Source organism: Perna viridis, chromosome 5 (assembly GCF_037379345.1).
Source record: "Perna viridis isolate PV_CMFRI_1.1 ecotype Kerala chromosome 5, ASM3737934v1, whole genome shotgun sequence".
Lineage (NCBI taxonomy): Eukaryota > Metazoa > Mollusca > Bivalvia > Mytilida > Mytilidae > Perna > Perna viridis.
The window spans coordinates 25,058,295-25,081,583 of record NC_142449.1 but is presented as its reverse complement, the minus strand read 5'-3'; the positions used below and the strand labels follow the sequence as shown (position 1 = coordinate 25,081,583).

General features: G+C 33.4%; 1 protein-coding gene across 2 annotated transcripts; it reads right to left on the bottom strand.

The window, feature by feature from the left end:
• Positions 1-1,999: 1,999 nt before the first annotated feature.
• Positions 2,000-23,203, bottom strand: LOC148616807 (CD151 antigen-like). Of its 2 annotated transcripts, none has more exons than XM_088583893.1 (7): positions 22,970-23,203; positions 11,701-11,940; positions 11,281-11,355; positions 10,474-10,578; positions 6,636-6,749; positions 5,510-5,593; positions 2,000-4,112 (listed from the first exon to the last, which is right to left on the bottom strand). In XM_088583893.1, exons 1-7 carry the CDS (start codon positions 23,033-23,035, stop codon positions 4,050-4,052), a joined length of 747 nt encoding a protein of 248 aa, XP_088440019.1. In that variant the 5' UTR covers positions 23,036-23,203; the 3' UTR covers positions 2,000-4,049. The 2 variants fall into 2 exon arrangements, with proteins under 2 accessions (XP_088440019.1, XP_088440020.1); XM_088583894.1 differs by having other exon boundaries at positions 2,000-3,882.
• Between the last annotated feature and the right edge of the window lie 86 nt (positions 23,204-23,289).

The following is a 23,289-nucleotide window of genomic DNA, read 5'->3' as shown; positions in this document are numbered from 1 at the left end:
CTGTGAACAAGGCTTATGACACAAACAGTACCTACCGTTAAGACACATTCAGCTTAGTAAATAAAAAAACTGTGTTACACCCAAAAACTACGAGATACCATTTATCGGGATCCTCCTTGGTCTGCCCACCTAACCTAAAATAACGACTAAGAAACACAGGAGGCCAGTTTTAAATGTATTCGATTATCGACAGTTTGTCTGTCTCGACGATTACTGCACATCGAAACAACACTAATAAATGTTACTTTTAACCTACTTTCAAGTCATGTTGCAAAAATTGTGTATTAAATTCTAGTGCTGTATCTCTTGAATGTTTGAATATGCAGAATATGTTTGCAAGTCTAATATCGTTTGTTTCTTCACACTGGCCTGGATTGTTAATTATTGGTTTTGAGGAACCTCGTCATTTAAATAAACCATGCAACGCAAATATAAGGGTCTAAGTTCTGCGAAATACCGGATTATTTTCTCTCAGGAAAGATTTGGGGGAGTTTCGGATAAAAGAATTACTCCAAAAATGTAGCAAAACAAAATGTTTTATGACTAATTATTCTTATATTCGACAACTATACTTTTGTTCGTCTCATTTACTAAAAAGAGCGATTGAAGTTCAGAAAGTGTCAAAGCTAGTAAAGTCTGCTTCTCTTCTAAATTGACAAAAACAAGAGGCTTTAGAAGAGCCTGAATCGCTCACCTTGCAAACCATGCCCTATTCACTAAGTATGTAAAGGTATCATGCTTTGTTACAGTGTTTGACAAAACATTGCTGAAAAATGGAAATGTTTATGAATGCTGGAAGTTCAAAAGAGTACCTAAGGAACTGTAAAATGTTGGAAATGCCTTCAAAGTGTTTTTAATATCTATGGAAAAAAATTTGGGCAGGGGTCCCCTATGCCTTGTAATTCCACAGAGCCTGAGGGTGTTTTCAGTAACGGAGGCCATGTTTTAACGGATGAAAAATTAAAACGGTCATTTTGTGCAGGATATTCTAAGAAACAATAGTATTAAGTTTCATTTACATCCATTCTCTAGTTTCATAGATGTTTTAAGAATTGTTAGCGACGACGACGACGGACGCCAAGTGATGGCAATAGCTTACTTGGCCGATTGCCAGGTGAGCTAAAAAGGAAAAAAATAGTTTCTCTGTGACAAACAGGACGATATTGTCTTGCCAATTATTAACTGTTCACCATTATCCAGTAATATTACAACTGCGTCATATTTTTATGCCTCTGTTTTTTTAATGTATTCTGTCGTCGACGATTTAAGTTCCAAAATAACGAAATAAGATAGTAATGCAAATTTTCGTGTTTTCTTCATTTTAATTTTTGTATTAACCATGTATTAGGCCTGTAATCCAATATCTATTTTCCTATTTTTTCCGTTGTCTGTTTTTGTCGCTAATCTGCATTTGCCCTAGGTGTAAGTGTTGAATGGACATCTTTTTTATACAATCCCATTAGTTAGCAACTTCTCGATGCTGATTTTGGCTACCTATTTCGGTATTTTGTTTTGTGTTTATCACTTCCTGTATAAAATTATTTTTTTTTGGATTCAGATCCAAAAATGTATTTGGTTTAAATGAAGATGGTGACAGGTTATTCTTTAAACATGTAAACAGCATACTGAATTTTACTATATTGATAAGGCTGATATTTAGTATTTATATGACTGGTAACTCAGTATTATATCTTCAATGGACCAATTTAGAAATTAAACTTCCGTCCTCGTAAGTAACGTTACCTCGTCGCAGCGTACTCGTAAAATACGTATTGAACAATAAGGAACGTCACGAATAAATATTCTTCTACCACTACGTGAGTACCGTCATCAGATTGATGATACTGTCACTGCGGCATGCACGTATTGGCATATAAAATATTGAAATTTTGAAAAATGGAATTTGAAAATTACAATTCCAGAATTCCATAGTATCTGAATCGGTCCATTCTATTTTAAACTAATAGTATAATAATACGACGTAGAAAAAAATCGAACATGTTTTCTTCAAAATTTTATTATAAAATAGAACCTTATATAAATCGTATAATATAAATGACTGACAGATACAACAACAGAAAATGTTATTAACGAAAGTAGATTATTTACAATACAAAAAAGGGAAAAGATTATCTTTGGTTTTGGTTATATTTAAATCAGAGAGAATTGCAAGTACTTCAAGTTAGAACTCCATTTTACAGAGGAAAACGTCATGTTTACAAATGTTTCAACAGTGTAAACAATTATACCAGATGTTCAAAAACAATTCGTTTACATTGACGGAGAGTTCATACAAAAGATTTTCAATCCATTATCAAAAGGGATAACTTATATTGATTATATTATGCCAAAATAATAATACACATGTAGTCGTTTCCCGCTACGAGTAAGAAAAAACAGTGTAGGTATGTAGGGAAATTATTATAATTTACAAAAACATTTTACATTGAGTAAATGGGACAACAATCTAGACTTTGACAGTGCTTGAGCCAAAATGGCCAAACAAATGTTTAGGGTAGGGGCAAGAAATTGGATATGTAGAGTAGCAGGAAACAGACATAATTTTCTTTGGCCATAGAACAAAACCTGGTTTTCTGTTTAATTCGAAATATATTAAGTGTCTGAATAATTCTTTATCATAGCCAAATAGCCATGGAAATTAGATGAAGGTTATCTTTTTGAGAGTGAATATTTAATCATTCTTCATTATTTTATTACCAAAATATATACACACATTATATTTGAAACGTTATGACTCTAATAGTTAACAACGTTGTTACCTGAATTTCATAGTTGTTTGGTTCTATCTTTTCCCGATAAGATAAACTTGTTAAATATTGATTTCCGTTCTAAATCTTCCTGTACAGACACAATTGACAGAGAAATAAAGTTGCACAGAACGCATTATAAATAGTTAAATGGCACTGCTGATGTTATTGAACTCGTGTATGACAGTTACAAATATATACAAAAAATAATGTATTTAACCCCTTTGACTATACACATAAGCTAATCAAAACCTAATCATGAACTCTATAGCGAAATTGAAACTATAGTTGTTGTCAGTCTCGTTCTCGACTTAGTTTTATCTTAAATTTTTACAATTGAAAAGCACTCAAAAACAGAAAAATGATTGTATCCAGCTTCTACTTCTGAAAATATCAATATGATGCAGTTATCCGAATTTCAAATTTTGTGTTATTAACAAACGTTACATTTGTGTCATCGTATTATGCGTAAAGGATTTTTGTTGATAAAGTTGATGAAATTGTAGTCTTAGTATAAATATTCATTACATATGCTTTTGAACTGGACGTATTCACATGATTACCTGACGAGACTTGCAAGTCATACAGCATTGGTGTTAAAACCACCCAAATGTTATCCAAAATCACTAGCTTTGTTCATTCATATTAGGTAACAAGTCTTACAAAACAACTCGAATCATATTTATAAAGATTCAAGATCATTCCATAATTATATAAACATATATTTGGGGAAGGTTAACATGTATCATATCTAATATTTTTTTAAGATGATTACACACCTTTATATGATTTACATCAAATGGTTTTTTTTTAATTTATCACATTTAAAAACTTTGCCTAGAAATAAAATACTTCATAATGAAAAAATAAGCATTGGTGGCATTTAAAGTACATGTATACGATTACCCAAGCTTCAAACCACGTCTGGAGGAATTCTCAGCATATTTAATTTTGATTTGCAAATTCATCCATGCAGCAGTATTAAATAAAGATTGTCTATCTAAACAACACAGTGTAAGGTTGGTATGTACTTAAGAATATGAAGGTCTGTTTATTTCCTCTACTCATCTCGAATGGCAACACAAAGGCAGAATGAGAAAATGATGCACAAAGTCTGCAAAATAATTTATCAAATTGAACAAATCTGAAAATGCCGTATACCGTTATTGTTCCCATAATAACGGTCACTGGTCCACACAGCATAACATTTGGAAGATATTTTTTCAAAGATATAATTCGTTTGAGTTTTTAGAAGTATGTACATGCACAAAATTTCTGGGTCTATGCAATATCATCTCGTCCAATGGCAACGCATAAACAGAATGCAAACAACACGCAGAGTAACTGAAAAATATAAAGACAGACATGCAAAAAATGACATGATCTTGACCAAAGTCTTCAGAAATAGCTAGGCATGCAGTCAAAAACTAAGCTTAGTAATAGGTTTTGACAACAACAGTTTAGTATTATAGAAACAAAGGTAAAAAAAAAAGTAATGTTATATGGAAGAATGAAACGTGCAGTTCAGTTAATTTGGTTAAACAAAGCATTAAGAAAAATACAGATGTTTATTTGATCATTAGGAAGCGGATGGTCGTATGAAAATTAGCTTATATACACTATGTATTGAAACAAATACTTTGAAAGCAGCACAGCTCGACATGCAATGAGACTAATTCGTTACTTAACATTGTATTTTGAACACAAATCAATTTGATGCATATTTTTCACATATTTTGTAAGGAAACATTTGAGTCCCCTCGTTAAATCCCCATTTTGTAAATATGTGTTCTGACACACACCCTCCGCTCTCTTTACGTTCTGATTTGTTTTCATTGTCAACACTAACACAATGTACGAGGGCGACTTTTTATTACAAATGTATCAGTGGAAAAAGAACTATAGAAATGTTTATTTTTAAGTTTCAATTCAGAACATAACTTATACATTTTACAAACAATAATACTTCATTTTATCCATGCTTTAAATCAATGAACATGTCTAAATTATAATATATCATATAGGGCACACGCGTTTTATTGCACAACCAACATACGACATTAACTTTTTTCGAAATTTTAGAAGATAGGACAAAGGGTTTTTTTAAATGAAAACATGAAATATCCCGGTTCCAACCCGCCATAAATATTGACCGGTCCCTTTTCTTTATTTGTTCACAGAACAGATGTCATATTCAGAATTCCGTGTTATAACACATTGCAATAGAAACACAACTTCGAAGAAGAACAGGAAAAGAAAGTGGTTTCAGTTTCACATGCATACTGAAGAAATATAACAGTGATAAGTTTGTATACTAGAAGTAGAGACGAGATTTAAATAGTAACAAAAACTGTAAGAAAATAGAATATAGATTGAACACCTCTGTTAGAATCGTGGAGTGTTGTTAAAATGAAATGCTGTGCAGACCAACACCAGATCATTAGTAGTGAACAATTATATAGAAGCAATAAAATAAGATTCTACTCCAGTATACGTTAGTGTGCGTGTATATATATGAAAAAACTGCAAAATATGTTGGATTTTTTTTATATATCTTAAGGACCAACACGGATGCTATATGGCAATTATTTTTTTTCTAGAAGAAGTTGATATATATATTTTATTATTACGGTTATGGGTTTACATGAAGTTCTACATTATGAAACAAATATTATCATATTGGTCGAAAACACATTTTTAATGAGTAAGAATACATTGGTTATTTTTATCACTTAACTTACCTGGAAAATAAGAACAGATACACCCACACCAATGGTGGCATTGTTATACTGACTTATCTGGTCTTTCAACTTTGTGTAGCATCCCTATATCATATAAATATAAAACAGTAATATCATTATAAATATACAGAAGTAGCATTCATAAAGAACAGTCACATCTGTTTAAAATGTAAATACTATAGATATAGAACAGTCACATCTGTTTAAAATGTAAATACTATAGAAAAAGAATAGTAACATTACATCAGATGTAACATCTCTATAAACAAAGCTATTTACTATGTATATCTCAAGTTAAAATCTGGACAATCAGCATCAGTGGCGGATCCAGAGGGGTACAGGGGTTCGCTCCCTCCTCCCTTTTTATTGGGAAATTGTCATTTTCATGTGTAAAAGTGACAAAAAAATGGTAAATAATGTCCTACAATCCCTTTCTCCCGATGAACCTTGGCTAGCACCCCTCCTTTTCAAAGTGTCTGGATCCGGTCCTGAACATGACGGACAGATGAACGTACAAACAAAACATTAATATATATTCCCCTAGCTACGGTTGTAATTCAAGTTAACAAATATGCACATTGAATTTGTTTTTACAAAAGTTGTATTTTAACAAAATACCAATCATATTTATATTGCAATGGTCGTAACACTGTACACGTGTTTCAATGAGTAACTGCTCATCAGCAGCACTAGAATCTAATTAATAGTAGATGTATACAAGAAATACTCATACCAAACCAAAACAATCCAAAAATAAATCTCTGCAATTATTGTCATGTTTTGTTTCATGTCAACTGTTTAAAGTAACAGATATAACAGTGTTCCTCTTACTTTCTTCTGCATTTCACTGTAACTTGCCAAATTAGTAGAGTGTGTGTAGAAAACCTGAGAGTACATACTTTTCGAAACTCATCAGGACAATTGTCTAAATCTCATCAAAATTGAATATGCTTTTGGTGTGATCTAATAATAATAATACTAATTCTTTATTTCAAAAGGGTTTTGTCTGTGTTACCATGGTTCTGATTGTTTTTGTCTCTGCTTACTAAACTACATGTATGTAAATACCTTTAAAATGGAGTTGAGTGTATTTGTGTATTTGCTTGTGCATGTAGTAGAAACATACCGGATATGCATTTGGTCCACCTCTTGTACAAGACTGACCAGCTGGACAACACTCAGGTGGAAAAGTGACTGACGCTGGAATGTCATTAGAATCATCAACTCCACAGCATTTATACTGTAAATAATTAAAGAAAATAAGGATTGTTATAACATAAGAAGCTTTTAGAGAACATTTGAATTCATGAAAAAGTTGAATACATTTGAGATTTTTAAGAAACTTCAGTCTTGCCTCCAATCTGTTTGCAAACTTCATTTTTCAGAGTGTATTGTCTGCCAATGGTCAAATGTTTAATAATACTATATACGTCATCTTTATGAATTCAATAGATCCCAAATCAGATCTTGTTTGTATTTTGATGTTTGATGTTAAAACACTCGTCGTCTCGGATTTCTCATCTTCTCGTTTTAACTGAATTATTTGACTGATTGAATGAATATAGTTTTACATCCTATGGGAGATATTTCATGCATTTCAGGACGAGAATGTTTGATCAGTGAAAGACACCCTATCGGTACTAGTCAGACACGCTGGGTATTTTTTATTCTGCTAGCTCGGCAAAAACAGTCCATGGGCACGTAATACACCTACTTTAACTTGGATTAAATATTCTGACTCCAAGCCCACCAGTCGGATGAGAAGCAGTGACTACAAGTTTTAAAATCTTTGGTATGACTCGACGATTGCATGGTTGAACCGACGACACCCCGCACGCGGGGCTAGAAAACTATACCACGAGAAAAACCTAAGAAAATGAAGGCGGTAAACAAATTTGATATATATATATACATATATATATATTATATGCAGGGGGGTGACTAAATATCATTTATATCATCATGGCGGCGCATCATTTACGAAGTCGCTATTTGAGTACAAACTGGTCCTTCCCACACAGACAAGATTAAAAAAACATACTAAAAATCCAACTACTAATTTATATTTATGGAGTACTGAACAAATTTGGGTGGATATAACTTTGCCAGTGTGAATTGCTCAAAGTAGTTCACTTCCATAGGAACTTGACAAAGTGGTGCTTCCACACCCCACATGAACACAAATCTTTAGCCGAAACATTTTTGTGTCTGTGAGACCCAGATGATGCCCCCACACGTGAAAAATTTGTAATGGCATTTAGGCAACACAATAAACAATATTTCGTTGAGCTGCTTGGTAGATTTTCTATCAATTCTAGATAAGCATATGCATGTGCATATACATGTAGATGTAAATGGGTTTTTTTTAAATAGGATATGTTTCGCCATGCTGATTTGGAGTAAATATTACGGAAATTCTAAATAAATGAATCACTCAGGTCAAATGAAAAACTTGATTTTTTAAAAAATTTAAAAGGAGCTACTCACAATAAATATATACACTTTCCCAAAGTTCAAAGTTTCACCATAATTGGCGAAATCGTTTTTGAGTTTTTGTGCAAAACATGATCCCCTTTTGTTATGAATAAATTTCTGTAAACTCGAAAATAAAAACAAAAATTTTGTTTAAAATAACCCGTACACTTTTCCATAGTTTCATTCTTGAGTTCTTCATTTTGAGTTATTGCACAAAAAGCTGGAACACCCTCCTTTCTTATGAATAAATATCCTTAACTCAAGAATGAAAAAAAAATAGAATTTGAGAAATAAACCAGTACTATCTTTAAAAAAGATAGCCGACGCAGTAAAATTTTTTTCATTTCACTTGTTTTCTACATTTCATTTATGGCACGCATGCAATTTCAATTTTCGCTATTTTTTTTCGAACGCCACTAAGTTATCAGTATTTGGTCAATCGGGAAAAAGAATTGCGATCAGGTGACTTGCGTTTCTAAGGGAGAGCTCTTTTAAGGTCAGAGGGTGAAAAGTGAAACTATGCCGAATGCTTCAGAAAAACAAATGAAGAAAGCTTTCCACAATGAACATATCCACTATCCCACAGTTTCATTATAAATGCTGAAAGCGTTTTTGATCGAGGTGTGCAAAAACTGAAAACACCACCCTTTTTATGAATAAATTTCATTCACTCGAAAACGAAAAATTAGGATTTTTTTTTAAAAGAAGAGAGTTTTCCACAATGGACGTATCCAATTTTCCAGTTTCACTACAATTGGTGAAAGCGTGTTTTTTTATCGAGTTGTGCGTAACTGGAATAAATTTTAATGATTCAAAAACGAAAAATTAGGAGTTTTTTTTTTTTTTAAAGAGGCTCCCAGGAGCCTGAATCGCTCACCAGATTGAATTTTGCCTTTCAAGGGCATTAAATTAAACAAGAAGTTGTCCAACAATTTTGGCTCAAGAAAACTTTGATAGGACTTATCATAAGGATCATTTCAGTAAATGAAAGTCTAAATCTATCATAGTTTTCAAGACACTGGCTGAAAACTGTAAAAAAAAAAAAAACCTGTCATTTTCCCCTGTCAAGGGCAATAACGTTTATAAGAAGGCGTCTCACATATTTTATGCCTGAAGACTTTTGTAGTCCTAAAAATAAGAACCATTTCAGCTATTGAAAGAATTCGGCTAAACCTAACGGTTTTGGAGATATATGCGAAAAACTACTGTCTGACCCCTATGATGTGTTTCCACTAACAGTGGCAATGTTTTTCGACGGATCAAAAAAACCCACTTCAATTCTATGCAGGATACCCCAAGGTACACTTATACCGAGTTTTGTTTCCATTGATAAATGGTGTCAGAGGAAAAGACTTTTGAAAGAAATAACATTAAAATAGCAAAACTTTGAAAAAGGGCAATAACTCCAACATGACTTAAAAGATTAAAATGAAAATTTGACCGCAGACAGATATCATGCTGAACACCTTTACTCCTTTCAGAATGGGCTAAACCTTATGGTTTAGGAGATATATGCGAAAAACTATTGTCTGACCCCTATGTTCTATTTTTAGTAACGGCGGCCATGCTTTTCAACGGATCAAAAATCCCCACATCAGTTCTATGCAGGATACCCCAAGGAACATTCATACCAAGTTTGGTTCCAATTGGCAACGTAGTGTCAGAGGAAATTTTTGAAAGAAATAACATAAAAAAAAAAACAAACGTTGAAAATGGGCAATAACTCCGACATGACTTAATAGATTAGAATGAAAATTTTACCGCAGATAGATCACATCATGCTGAACACTATTAGCCCATGTCAGAATTTGGGTAAACCTAACCGTTTTGGAGATATATGCGAAAAACTATTGTCTGACCCCTATGTTCTATTTTAGTAACGGCGGCCATGTTTTTCGATGGATAAAAAACCAGTTCTATGCAGGATACCCCACGGAAAATTCATACCAAGTTTGGTTCCAATTGGTCAGGAAGTTTCAGAGGAGAAGAATTTGAAAAATTGTTAACGACGACGACGGACGACGACGGATGCAAAGTGATGGCAATAGCTCACCTGGCCTTCGGACAGGTGAGCTAAAAAAGCAAAGACAGCTTCTCACTATAGATATGCACAGTTTCTTTAAAATTCAATTTAATTGGTACCAAGCCTATTTGAGTTATCGTGCGAAAGCATGCGAGACAGGGGACGACAGACTACGTTAGAAACTTTTAGTTGCGGGGTATAAAAATACTGCCGCCATTTTACTTAGATAACTTGATATTTTTCTGTCGTAAAATGCAACGATTGGAAAAATCATTCCGGTTACAACAATATAACAGACTTTTCCACGACGTAAAAAGAAATAATTGATAAAAAATTTGATTTGTACAACCAAATTTGATATTATAATTGAAATAAACGGTAGGGGCCTTATAATTCATTTATATGTCCATACATTGGAGTCCATGCCAACCGGTTGGAAACGAAATAATTAGGTATAAATACTTACCAACTCGAACAAGGAATTAAATGACTTAGAAATATCCTCGCTTCCAGTCTGGTTGTACTTTTTTGTTAGGACATCTTTGAATTCCTTCTTAAATGTGTCATCAAACTAAGGAAAATAATTGAATATGGATTGATATGCATGTGTACCCATTGTTTCAATTCTTTTATGAAGTTCACAACTGCTGCCAATGCATATAATGTAACTAAAGTCGAACGTATCGAGGATATGTAAAATACCAACACTTTTCACAAACTGTGTCTTCTTTGATACAATAAAGAAAATCAACACATATAATACATATATATATACCTATTCCAATTAGGAATTTCTGCCCTCTGTATGTATTGTTTCGTTTTCACCTTTATTTTTTATGTTACTAAATTATATAGGGGCAACTATTTCGCTGTACCTGTGTATAATGGTGTTTTGGGAACAGCTACAGCCTGCCCTGTGGTATGAGGGTTTCCTCGTCGTTCATTGAAACCAATGGGTGGCCTTGGGCTGACATTTTCATCCCGGTGGGGTTGTTGTCTCTTTGACAAATGCACCATACTTATTCTCGTTATTTCTATATACATCAAATTGCATAGTAAAAGTAGAGTTAAATTTTTACATGAAAAAAAAAACATTCCTCAATACCCTAGAAGTCAACTCAATTTATGGATAACATCAACAAAAAAACGAATAAAATGATAAAACTATTGTTTTAATTTAATGGGTTGTTTCTTCGTTTTATTAATTTGGCTTCTGTTTGGACATATTGGACTCTGGACTCACAAATCCTGTCCTTTGTAAACTGATACTTACTGATGATCTGAACTGCGCAAACAAAACAACAGCAGCAATCTGTACTATCAGAAGCAGAATAACAATAACGGCGTACTGTAAAATAAATGGGAGATAATTCACTTTTCTAGGTTTTAACAATGACGAGAAACGCACGGATGCCACATTTTGATATTAAAACAACGAACTTATTTTACACTACTTTAGCAAACATTTTGAACTTAATATCTTGCTGTAATGCCTATACATAAAACGTTAATGAAAATGTAAATAGAAAAGTAAATCGGTGTTCGGAGATTGACCAAAATAATTTTCACTTGAGTTTAAAGTTAAAAGTTTAGTAATACATGTATTAGTATACCTCTTAAGTCTAGCAAGATGAACATTGTCACACGTAATTAGGTCGTTTAAAGCTTATTACTTGAAAACAAATATACATACAATTATTAACAGTACTCTGTTCTGGCAACAAGCACCGCAACATCCTAAGGCTCCGACGATAAAGATGAAAAATCCGACGATGATGAGAAGCAACGATAGGTTATTGGCTATCTGATAAATGTTGATACCACCGACAACATCGACGTTCAATTCCTTTAAAGCTGTCTCTATTTTATCACCAAAAAGATCAGATCCAAATCGAAACACCAGACCGGTTATTCCAATACCCAAGCCAAGCAACTAAAATGAAAAAAAAATGAGATAAAAAATTATCCGGTTATAGTATGAACATAAGATGTGATTTATTGGTCTTTCACCCATTTATAGGTTTCACTCACACCGCACGAGCGAGTGATTGAAAATTTGTAAATTCCCGCCACGTGCCGGAAAATTAAAAAGTCACGTGAAGACTCCCATGCTTACCATGTTTACAGCTGTTATTCATATTGTTGATCAATTAAACACTTGTTTATTTACGAATGTTATTCCTATTTAAAAAGATTAGTTGGTAGTGTATCAACTATGATGGGCTAAAATTTAAAATCTAACTATCTCCAGTGGAGAAATCCAGTAATCCCCTCGAGGCTGAAGGAGAATCTTTATATAAATACACTTTCATGTTAATATACACTTCTGCAAGTAATTTTTTGCTCTATTGTCCTAGCTAATCTACCCCAAACCGTACTGAGTGGAAATGTACGTCAACAATGCCCATGAGCTACCCTGCAGTCAACACCAACACGAAAGGGTGTGTTGGTCCGTGTGTAATAGCTATTGTGTGAAATACTCACGATTGCACGTGCTACTATCGATAAGGATAAATAATTACTGTTCACTTTCAGTGTAGATACTTTCGCAGACTAAGCATTAAAAAAATAGTATTTTTCAATAAAGACTCATTAAAAATCTTGGTAAAACATTGTAATTCTATTTTTACTTAACCAAATGCTAAAAAGAAATGGATGTCAATATGTTGAAAACAATGGATATGTTTCCCAATGTCGTCAACATATTTTTATTTGAAATATTGTAAATATTGAGTATTTGTTTTACACTATTATTACAGTGTATACTAAAAAAACTACTTTCAGCTCAGGAAAACAATTTCTTTGATGAAAATAAGATTTTCCAAAACTAGACACTTTTTATCAATTTAAATTTTCCGGCCAATTTTACGTGATTAAAATCCCTCCTCTTCACTTTCTGTTCATCAATCGTGAAATATGAATGATAGAATAAATATTTGGACTGATAACTGTGTTAATATGCTTAACACATTTAATGTTTCTTGACACATTGCTGCAAGAACTAAATTCCCTAAATGAATTTTATTACTAAACATCTTTCAAGGAAAAAAAGAAGTCTCTTAAATCTTCAGTAATCTTCAGTTGATTTGAAGAATAGATCTTTATTTATTTTGCAGAAATAACAGAATATTATTGAGCTGAATAATTGCAAGAAAAAGAGATATTGAATGATATAAAAGGAAATACATTTGGACTATATTTTTTATGTGGAGTTTAGAAAAAGGAGGCAAGTTCCAGGCATGGATCGGTGATATCAGGCATTTTGATCCTGAAGGATCAAACTCCCAAACAAGAAAAGCATTCCCCAACAAATGTTAAAGTTTAAGCTGACGAAAAGACATACACACTCACATCATAAATTATACATATAGAAAATTCAGCGAGATTTCCGGTTCGGGTGACCAAGAACTGCATGTGAAACCGACGAAATATATATATATATATATATATATATATATATATTGGAAATGGAACTGATATTACAAAATGTTATGAATGTCCAACTTCAAACCATGGCATTCGGAAATTGTCTAGGAGGTATTTAAGCAATAATGGTTGAATTGTAATCCAAGATAAAGCTGTATGGGTCACTAAATATGACCAAATACTATTTAAATTGTCATTATTCTATAACACATGACTATCAATAACTATATAAATATTTAAACAATTTGTCACACCCCATCAAATCCGAAGTAAGCCTGTTGTCCTAAAAAAAATTTTTATTCTATAGCATTGCATAGGGGGCGATCACTTGATTTTTTTTAGGGGGGGAGGCTTTAAAGATTTTCTTCAGAATCAGATCCAAATCTTTATTTGCACAATGTTTACGGTTATTTTTTTTATTATTTGTACTTACTTAGTACATCGAATCAAATCATTTATTTTCATATATATATAAAAGCGTAAAGTACGATCGGATCAGAATGGTATGAAAGGATCAAATCTTCACGGTCAAAATTTTATTCTACAATTCTTCCATCTTGGTCGTCCACTTAGAATTGAGTTGAACTTCTAAAAACTGGACACTGGAGACCTTCCTTTAATTCATACCATAATTTTGTTTTCGACACTATTTATTATGGTTACGATAGTCTAAGAGTGAAATATGACACAATGTCGAATTTATCATGGGTATATATAATCAGATTTCACATTTTGTCTTCTTTTTTCGGGTCTTGACTTGGCACAATGTACATACATGAAAGTTGATTTATGAAAATCACTACATTTACTATTACTGTAAATGTATTGTTGAATGGCTCAAATATTCTAAATGCGGAACAAAATGTAGAAGTTTTTCTTAAAGTTCAGCCCCTTGCAGGTCCGGGTGTCAAAAGAATAGGCTTGCAGCAGCGCTAAGCTTGTCGTAAAAGGCGACCAAATAATGCTCAGAAACCTAGCCGGGGGCTAGGCGCTCTGCCCACAGAGCAACTGGGTAGTGCGCCCCAGATGGTGGAATGGGGTACCCCTGGCGTGTTACATACTGGGGCTGTCAGGCTATAATACGGAAAACCTGACCGCAAACCATAGTAGTGCACCGTGTTAGGAAAGATGCCACGTTCCTCACACGTTAAAGAACCCTGCTGTGGTATTCGATAGGAGTAGGAACCTTTGCGCTCCGCCACAGGATGCTAAATTGCTCGACCCTACCCATCCCTCCCTTTTTCTTGTGACAATCAAAATTTGTTGACCCTATTAGCCTTGTGCCCCATCCCATTTCATGTTCATAGCTGTATATAGCTGAAATATTGCCGCTCGGGCATTAAACCCCAATCAATCAATCAATCAATCAATCTTAAAGTTCAGAAGTTTTTTATCAAAAGTAAAAGGTTTATAAATGCTTGACTTCCATGTACTGCATCTCTTCACTAATTTTGTAATTCCATTTTTGTTTTTCTTTTCGCTTGTCTTATTTACTAGTAAATTATTAAAATAATTCCACATGCATCTTATTTATAAGTATATTCTTGCAAGCTTACTCTTAAGAACACGAAACTTTGTATAAGCTATCTAGCTTCTTTCCGAGTCCTACCATGAGTTTGTATGTAAATGTTTATACTGTATTTGCTTGTACTAATATACTTGAATAAATATGTTTAAACTAAAAGAAGAAGTCCAATTCCAAATTTTGGCAAAAATTCCCGTAATAATTTATTTGTTTTAAAAATAACCTCGCATTTTGCTTGTACGCTTTAGTTAAGAACAGATGAATGTAACAATCCAGCAAACATACACTAAAATATTTCAAGGGACTAGAAAATGTAGAAAATCTAGAAAACGCTCACAGTACACAGCTATGACTAAGAGAGACATTTTTTATTTCGAAGAAATGGAACGTCATATTAATGATTTTTCAGTGAATTTTAAAGGAACGGAGCGTCAGACAGCGAGGTCCTGCACATGTAAATTCTGTGTCAAAACATGAATGGCTCAAAATCTTTCTGTCCAAAGTAACGTCAGCAGTCATGATGCGTTTGTTTGAACTTTTAACGCAGACGCACAGCGTACGATTTAGGAGGTCTGCCATGTTGGTCTAGACATCATAGATATATAACAACATATCGGTGAATTATCAACGAAGTTAAATGTAATTTGAGTACGAATACCTCTGCCCCTCACAGCCTTACTTCATATTATATTTTCAAGTAATTTTACCACCCTCGATCTTTCCTAACAATAGCTCGAGTACAGAATGATCTAAGCAAAATGTCAACAAAGATGTATCATGTCAACAATTATTGGCTAGGTGTATTTGCTCTTACCATCGATTTTCTTGGTTTTATCACTATTTACTTCATTGATTTTCAAATAGTCAACATCCTTAAAATTTACAATCAAATAGAGCACCTGAAAACTATATCAACTCTATGTAAAGGTGTTTACCCTTTAGTTTTTACTAGACTAAATATATCACACTCGAAATCGCAATCAGGTGCCCGAGTTACATGAATTTATTACGACCATGTCTGCCAATTAATGAAAAGCCCTCATATAGTTGCGAAAAGCTCGAAATTTTATATTATAAAATGCGTTCAATCCTCGTGCAAGTTTCGATGTGTCCGTTGAAACAGTGGACATTTGCTCGGTCCAGACACTTGTTCGGTCCAGACACTGGCTCGGTCCAGACATTTGCACGGTCAAGACATTAGCTCGGTCCAAACACTTGCTCGGTCAAGACACTGGCTCGGTCCAGACATTTGCTCAGTCTAGACGTTACCTCGGTCCAGACACTTGCTCGGTCCTGATACTTGTTCGGTCCAGACATTTGCTCGGTCCAGACACTTGCTCGGTCCAGATATTTATTTGGTCCAGACACTTGCTCGGCTCAGACACTGGCTCGGTCCAGACATTTGCTCAGTCCAAGCACTTGCTCGGTCCAGACACTTGATCGGTCCAGACACTGGCTCAGTCCAGATATTTGATCAGTGCAGACGTTAGTTCGGTCCAGACATTTGCTCGGTCCAGACACTTGCTCGGTCCAGATATTTGCTTGGTCCAGACACTTGCTCGGCCCAGACACTTGCTCGGTCGATCTAGACACTTGCTTGGTCTAGATATTATCTTGGTCCAGACACTTGCTCACTTGTTCAGTCCAGGCACTTGCTAGGTCCAGACACTGGGAAATGAGCAAATGATAAATTATAAATATACATATAAATGATATGTCCCACATGGTCCCTTTTTCAAGATCAAGAAGATGTCCGGTAAGATTATGCGACAACTGATCATATTTGTTTTCATAATATGCACTTTTTGAATTAATATCTGTAAAAAGAAGAGTATACACAGGAACTAATTATTTTATAAACTTAGTTTGAACCATATACACGGTACTTTTTAGAATTGTTCAAAATATGTACAGAAATGCAAAATCTAAATTTGTATATCATAGTCAAATGCTTATGAGATTGGTGTTCGACACGGTGAAATGTTATTTCCTTTGCTTCATTTTTTATTTGTGAACGATTTACATGGATATTTGGAAAACCTGAATGTACCAGGGCTTCAGTCAATTTCTAGAGATGTAGAAATTGAGTCCGAAACATTTATTTAATTTTTTTGTGCTCTTATGTGCTGATGATACTCTTCTAGCAATAAATAAGGAAGATCTTCAGTATTTGCTTCATATTTTTTTTCGATTATTGTAAAAAAATGGGAAGAGAAAATTAATACCATTAAGACTCAAGTTCTACAGACTTTTTAAAAGCAAAATTAAATTTGAACCTTATTTTTTTATATATTATCGTAAAATTTTGCTGTTATTTTATGTAAATTTAGAACTGAAAACCACCGACTACCGGTAGAATCGTGAAGACGGTCATGCCAAGGTATTGAAGGCAGAATCGAAAATGTCATCTTTGTCGAGATGAATTCTATTATACATTGACATGTTGTTCTTTTGAGACAAAACGAAATATTGCCTCATTTTTGTAGTAATATTATTAAATTTGGAAAACTTTTTAATAGTAAAACATTGTAATTTTAGAAAAAAATATATGTACATGTATTTATAAAAATTATTAATGTGTAAACTTGTAAACTTTATTGATAGTGCTCAGACACATAATATGTGTAACATGAGGTCAAACATATAATACAAATCATATATGACAGAAAGAACAGACAAACAATGCACATACTAAAATAATTGAGTGATTTTTTTTATAAGAGAGTTAGTTATTTGTAAACGATAATATGACAGTAGGTTTGTAATTTTGTCTGTCTGAGAGTCAACCTTCCTGGTTAGCATTTATTTATCTATTCATTTAGCACTGCAATCTTGATGTACCATAACACATGCTTTATAATTATGTATATATCATCTCTGTAGCTCTGTCTATAGACAATGGGAATAAAGTATTCCCTAAACACTGCATCAAGTTTTCCTGTTTAACATTTCAAGGAAACTTTAAACAGGACAATCGTGACATTCAAAACAGCTGACAACATTTTTTTTCGTTCATTTACACATTATACGTATATCAATGCACTCTTCGTAAAAAAAGATTGCTATTCACTGGTCTGTTTACGATAATAAACACCATGCTCAACTCAAGACTCTCAAAGCCATTATGCCATGTATTACTTCCTTCTACCTTGGTAGACGAATGATTTCGTCGAAAAAAAATTATTAGTGCCTTTTTGATCTTTTCGAAATAACACAACAAAGGCACCGAGTCTTCTGCGGCTTCAACGCCAGATTCATTGTTTTTTTCTAACGCTGGTAGTGGTTTATTTACAGTCATTTCCTGAGACAATTATAATAGTTAATCTAGGTAGCAATACAAGCATTTACCCCTAAAAGCGGTTGCTTGTCTACAGAGGTAAAAGTGTACCGCAATCAATCGTAAAAATCGAATGTTTCGAAAAAAGCAAATTTGCCTCATATTTTGCTCTTTCACTTTAAAATGGTCTGCCAAGTATCTTAAATGCAGGCACTCCTTTTGCCATCTCTAAGTCAGCAGATTTCTCAAATTTCCCATAAATGCTCTCATATTGGCAAAATCATTGAATTTTAATTTAATGCTGAGTTTGACTGTTTTACATTCGGGTTAAACAAGGTGAAAGAAATAATATTTAACTTGTTGGTGTATGTATTAAATCTTTTTCATATAAGTGTTAAAATGAGTTAGAAACGTAAGTTTCAAATGACCTATTTTTTTCGTTATTTCAACACCAGGAAATCACTTGTTTGATATTAAATTATCCGCGTATTTCGCAATGTTTTGTTGTCAACACGTGAATTTGGGAGAGGCGATTTTTAGCAAATCCTTGTATACTCAAAAACTAAATACCAACTGAGTTACGCCCACGAAGAAACACATTTCAAGCAACTCGATTAAGATATTAGTCTACAGGCTTTAAAAAAGTAGTTGGCGTCATATGACTAAAACTTTTCGGCACACATCTTTTTTTCTCCTTGCGATTTTGCCTTGTTTTGTTTTAGCCCGGATGAACGATTAATTCTATAGCGACGGCCAACAAGCCAGGATGAAAGGTTTGTCAAATGTAATATTGTCTACTTGTATACAAGTCTGGCCTCGACAATCGACCGGAATGATTATGCTGGAACAAAGTTTACAATCACAGTCACAACGGAAACTGAGAACAATTTTCAAGCCCATTTTTCGACAAAAAATATGCTTGTATATGACAATGAATTACTTCATATCCTGGACCACAGTGTTGTGAATTGTCTTTATTAATCTAGCTAATCGGGGATATTTTGTTTGAAATGTCATAGTAAACAGAAATAAACATGTGGTTTTTCATATAACCCGTGCTCCCAGGAGATAAAAATTATATAGAATACACTGTAGATTTCAAAATTAAGGGAGATAACTCTGTAAATGGCGCTAAAATACAATAGAATCTACTGTATTTTCAATGTCGATTATCTTCTAAGAGCACGCAAATTTGAATGAATTATTACACATTTCATAGTATAGACCCATAAAACAACTTAATTACAAAAAAAAAAATTATGTAGCCTTTTTTGGGATGTATCACATTTTTCAGATTTTGCGTGATTCTTACAAAGGCAGCTACTTAAAATAGCAACAATGACATTATCACGACAAAACAACAAAATAAAAATATATTTGTAAATCGATAAGAGACAACAGCTGTAAACAAGCAGTTGATCCGAAAATTATCATGATTGATTTTTAGGTGATAAATCATCATAGCACTGTTTCTAGGCGACTCAATTCAATTATTTATAGTATTTTCTGTCAGATGATAACTGATACAACAAGCTTTCATTTAGTGTGATAGAATACCAGCATGCAGCAATCAAATTACCGAACACATTTTAATGAATATTTATTTGAAAATTTATTTCAAGCTTTTTAAAATGTTAATGGATATTGTCAAAAAGTGAGACGATGCTAGTTTGTTAAACACGTTCGAGTGTATATTCAAACTAGTCTTGCACAAAAATATCACGTTCTGCTTCACTTTGGCAAAGAAAAAGTTCTGGTGTTTTGATGTCTAAATTTACAAGCTCCGAAACAGCGTCTAACGTTCGAGGAAACGAACGACTGCGCCGCATGGACCTTGTCCAGTCAATTGCAAACAGTAAGTGCTGAGTAGTATCGAAACTGGTTCATGGTATGCATTTTGGTCTGTTTCGTTAAATGCATACTCTCACAAGGCTAAAAAGAGACCCATTTTAACTCGTTTTAACACATTTACATATTAAGTTCTATAATGTTTGATAAACATGGAGTTAAAGGATGTACACCCTATACTATCATCCCTATATCCTGCATTTTTACGTAAGAGATACTTTTATATACATATTGAAGCTAAGCGGGTTACTTATACGTATCACTAATCTCTTTAGCATCTGGTGAACTTGTTTATTCAGATTTGCGAAAATGTGATTGATAATAGAAAATAAATATTGGAAACCAATCCTTCAAAATCACAATATACCAGAAATAATCCAGGGTCATTCTTTCAAAGTTCAAATATGACTGAATTGAAAATAAACTAAAAGCTTAGGCTTGAAAAGGGATGGTCTACATGTACATGTAGATTTACTATACCTATAACGCACGATTGTGTGAATGATAGGTAAGAAGGAATTCTTTATGAACTCCTATCATCATACCTTGTGAAAAAAATGGCGTGCAACGAATACCTAGAATATTCTTATGATGTATATATATCATTGAGATATCCGAGCGAAAAGACGTTTTGAAGCAAACCAACTAGAACTCTCCTCTAGAAGGAAGAAACAAACAATGAACTGCGTGATGTGTGTAAGCTTACCAAGTCATGATTTTCACTTACACAAGGAAGTAATCTTAAACAAGTTTGATATACATGAAGGTTACACGAATAACAGTCCTATACAAAAAAAGAAAACGCGTGTTTATCTGTGAATTGAATCAATTGTGGGTAGTTTATTTTTTAGTTATTCATGTTTGTTAATTTCCGAAATTAACCAGCCCAATAGTGTCGGTTATTTACGCATTAGTTTTCACATGTAAAAATAATGTTATGTTTAGAAATGCAAAAGAATGTGTGTACAATTACAATACTTCTACGTGTATTGTTAGTACAGTAAAATATTGATATTGTGCATAAAATGTCAAGATTCTACGAAAACAATGCTTAGTTTTTTCATTGGTAAAATATTGACATTGTGGATACAAAACTACAATCACACATTGAAAAGAATATCTGTGCAATTTATTTACGTTTAAACCAATGACACAAAACATATATATAATTCATTGACTTTCAATTAACCAAGTTTGATATTCTTTGAAGATAGAATTTCATATGGCAGAACAAACAAGAATTACCAAACATAGCCTTATCAAAGTTTACCGGATTACTAAATACCAAATACAGTAAAACTTCTGATAAAATGGTAGGCGATTGAACTATCTCAGACACACGCCTTAATTTGGCAATTTCTTGACGAGTTTATTGAATGACTAGTGGCTCCTATATACCTAGACACATGGATGTGCTGTAGTGCTAAAATAAACGCTATTTTTAATGGGGATGGAATGAATTTAAAGTATGACAAATTCTTCGTCTTTCAAATGTATGGGTTCAGATCATACATTGTCTCGTTGAACACTTGTTTAGATTTATACACTCTACCATTCAATAACAAGTGAAAAATAACAAATGTCTTACTGTATTAAGTAAAATGAAACAGCGGAAAGGGTTAACATTCAGAATGAACCACAACCGGTAGTATACTTTCCGTTTTCACAATAAAAAGCTTTGGTTCGTTGTCATCAAAACAACTTTTTTTTAAATTAATACACATTAAACAACATGAAAAGCGTCTTAGAAAATTGGAAATTTTATGATAGGGACAATACAGTGCTTGTCGTTTCTGAAGACTTTTTACTGGTGGATCGGGGGGGGGGTGTTCAAGTGTTTAAACTACACCGTTGCGTTAATTAAAACAAATATTTGTGTTAATTAAAACAAATATGAGCAAATGATGGCCTTGACCAGCCTCACCCCGTAATTACAAAAACTGACCCTACAACTTGCAACTGATTACCTTATAAATCATCGACAGTAACCTGAATGGCCCTAAAAATCTAAGACTGACTCAGATCTTTTTAAGCAGTACTAACATAACAATTATACAAGTCATTAGAATTATATCATAAACACAAGTTGACTCCAACCTATACATAAAATTTATAAGCAAGATTTTCAGTTTTCCTTTCGTTATACACTTATAACAATGAGATAAACCTGTCTTGAGTTCTTTGTTTTTATGCTCATACAGTAATACATGTAACAATACTGATAGTTAATGAGAAGTTTTTATCAGTGTTCTTGATTTTTTCGGCCAAACAATTATTAAATAATATACTTCACCCCCATACTACAATGTAGAAACATTGCCAAAGGGCATATATAATACACAATTATCACAAATTTTTACATGAACACATTGTACGTACATAAGTATAAACCAGTGGTGCGAAGCTAGGTAGATTGGACGCATTGATAACAAAATAAAATGATAAGTACACATAGGACTGTCAATTTTTATACAAATGAGGGGTTTGACTTGAAAACCGGATTAGTAAAACTATATTTAGCTATCGGGTGGGTAACGAAGCTTGAGAAACAAAACGTTGTATTCTGCAAGTATTTGGACGTAAATGAGAGCAGGATATGGCGTCCTTAAATACTGCGAAGTAACTCGGCCTTGAATTACTAATGACTATTTATAATGTCTACTTGTTCTTGTAAATAATTGTGAATTGAAAGAATAGATATTCGCTCAAGCATTCAGCTAAAATTCAAAACTCAAATACCATTAAATATCCAAACCGCTTCCTTTAAATAACATTTAAATAATTAGGCGTGTCCACTGTCCAGATAAAGAGCAATCTAATCCAAATGGATTTCAGCAAAATCAACAATGGAACTCTATTCAAATAAGGAAAATAATAACAACTTACCAGGAAAATTGTATTCACTACAACTAAAACCACTTTTGCCACTGATGCACCACAGCCTAAGCCCATTTTCACTGTTTTCCTGTTTAAAACTTATGAAATAATTAACTGCTTAAGTCGTCAACCAGTAAAGTAAGTATACGAGAAAGATGAAGTGACAGTGCACAGATGTAGCAGCAGTTTCAGTCGACCTGATCTATTTCACCTGTGTTTACCTGAAGACCAATCAGACCATGTGATCTGAGATATTTTGAAATGACTATATAAAATCGCGGCGTCACAACGCGGACTCGCCCAATGACGTAAAAATCTCGTGTCTATGA

Bases quoted from the DNA above. Each gene is read 5' to 3' on its own strand.
- LOC148616807 (XM_088583893.1), bottom strand. From the start codon at position 23,035: ATGGGCTTAGGCTGTGGTGCATCAGTGGCAAAAGTGGTTTTAGTTGTA. The intron at 11,356-11,700 runs GTATGTATATTT...TTTATTTTACAG, and splicing joins ACAGAGTACTGTTAATAATT to TACGCCGTTATTGTTATTCT. The intron at 4,113-5,509 runs GTAAGTTAAGTG...TATATTTTTCAG, and splicing joins TATCTGTTCTTATTTTCCAG to TTACTCTGCGTGTTGTTTGC.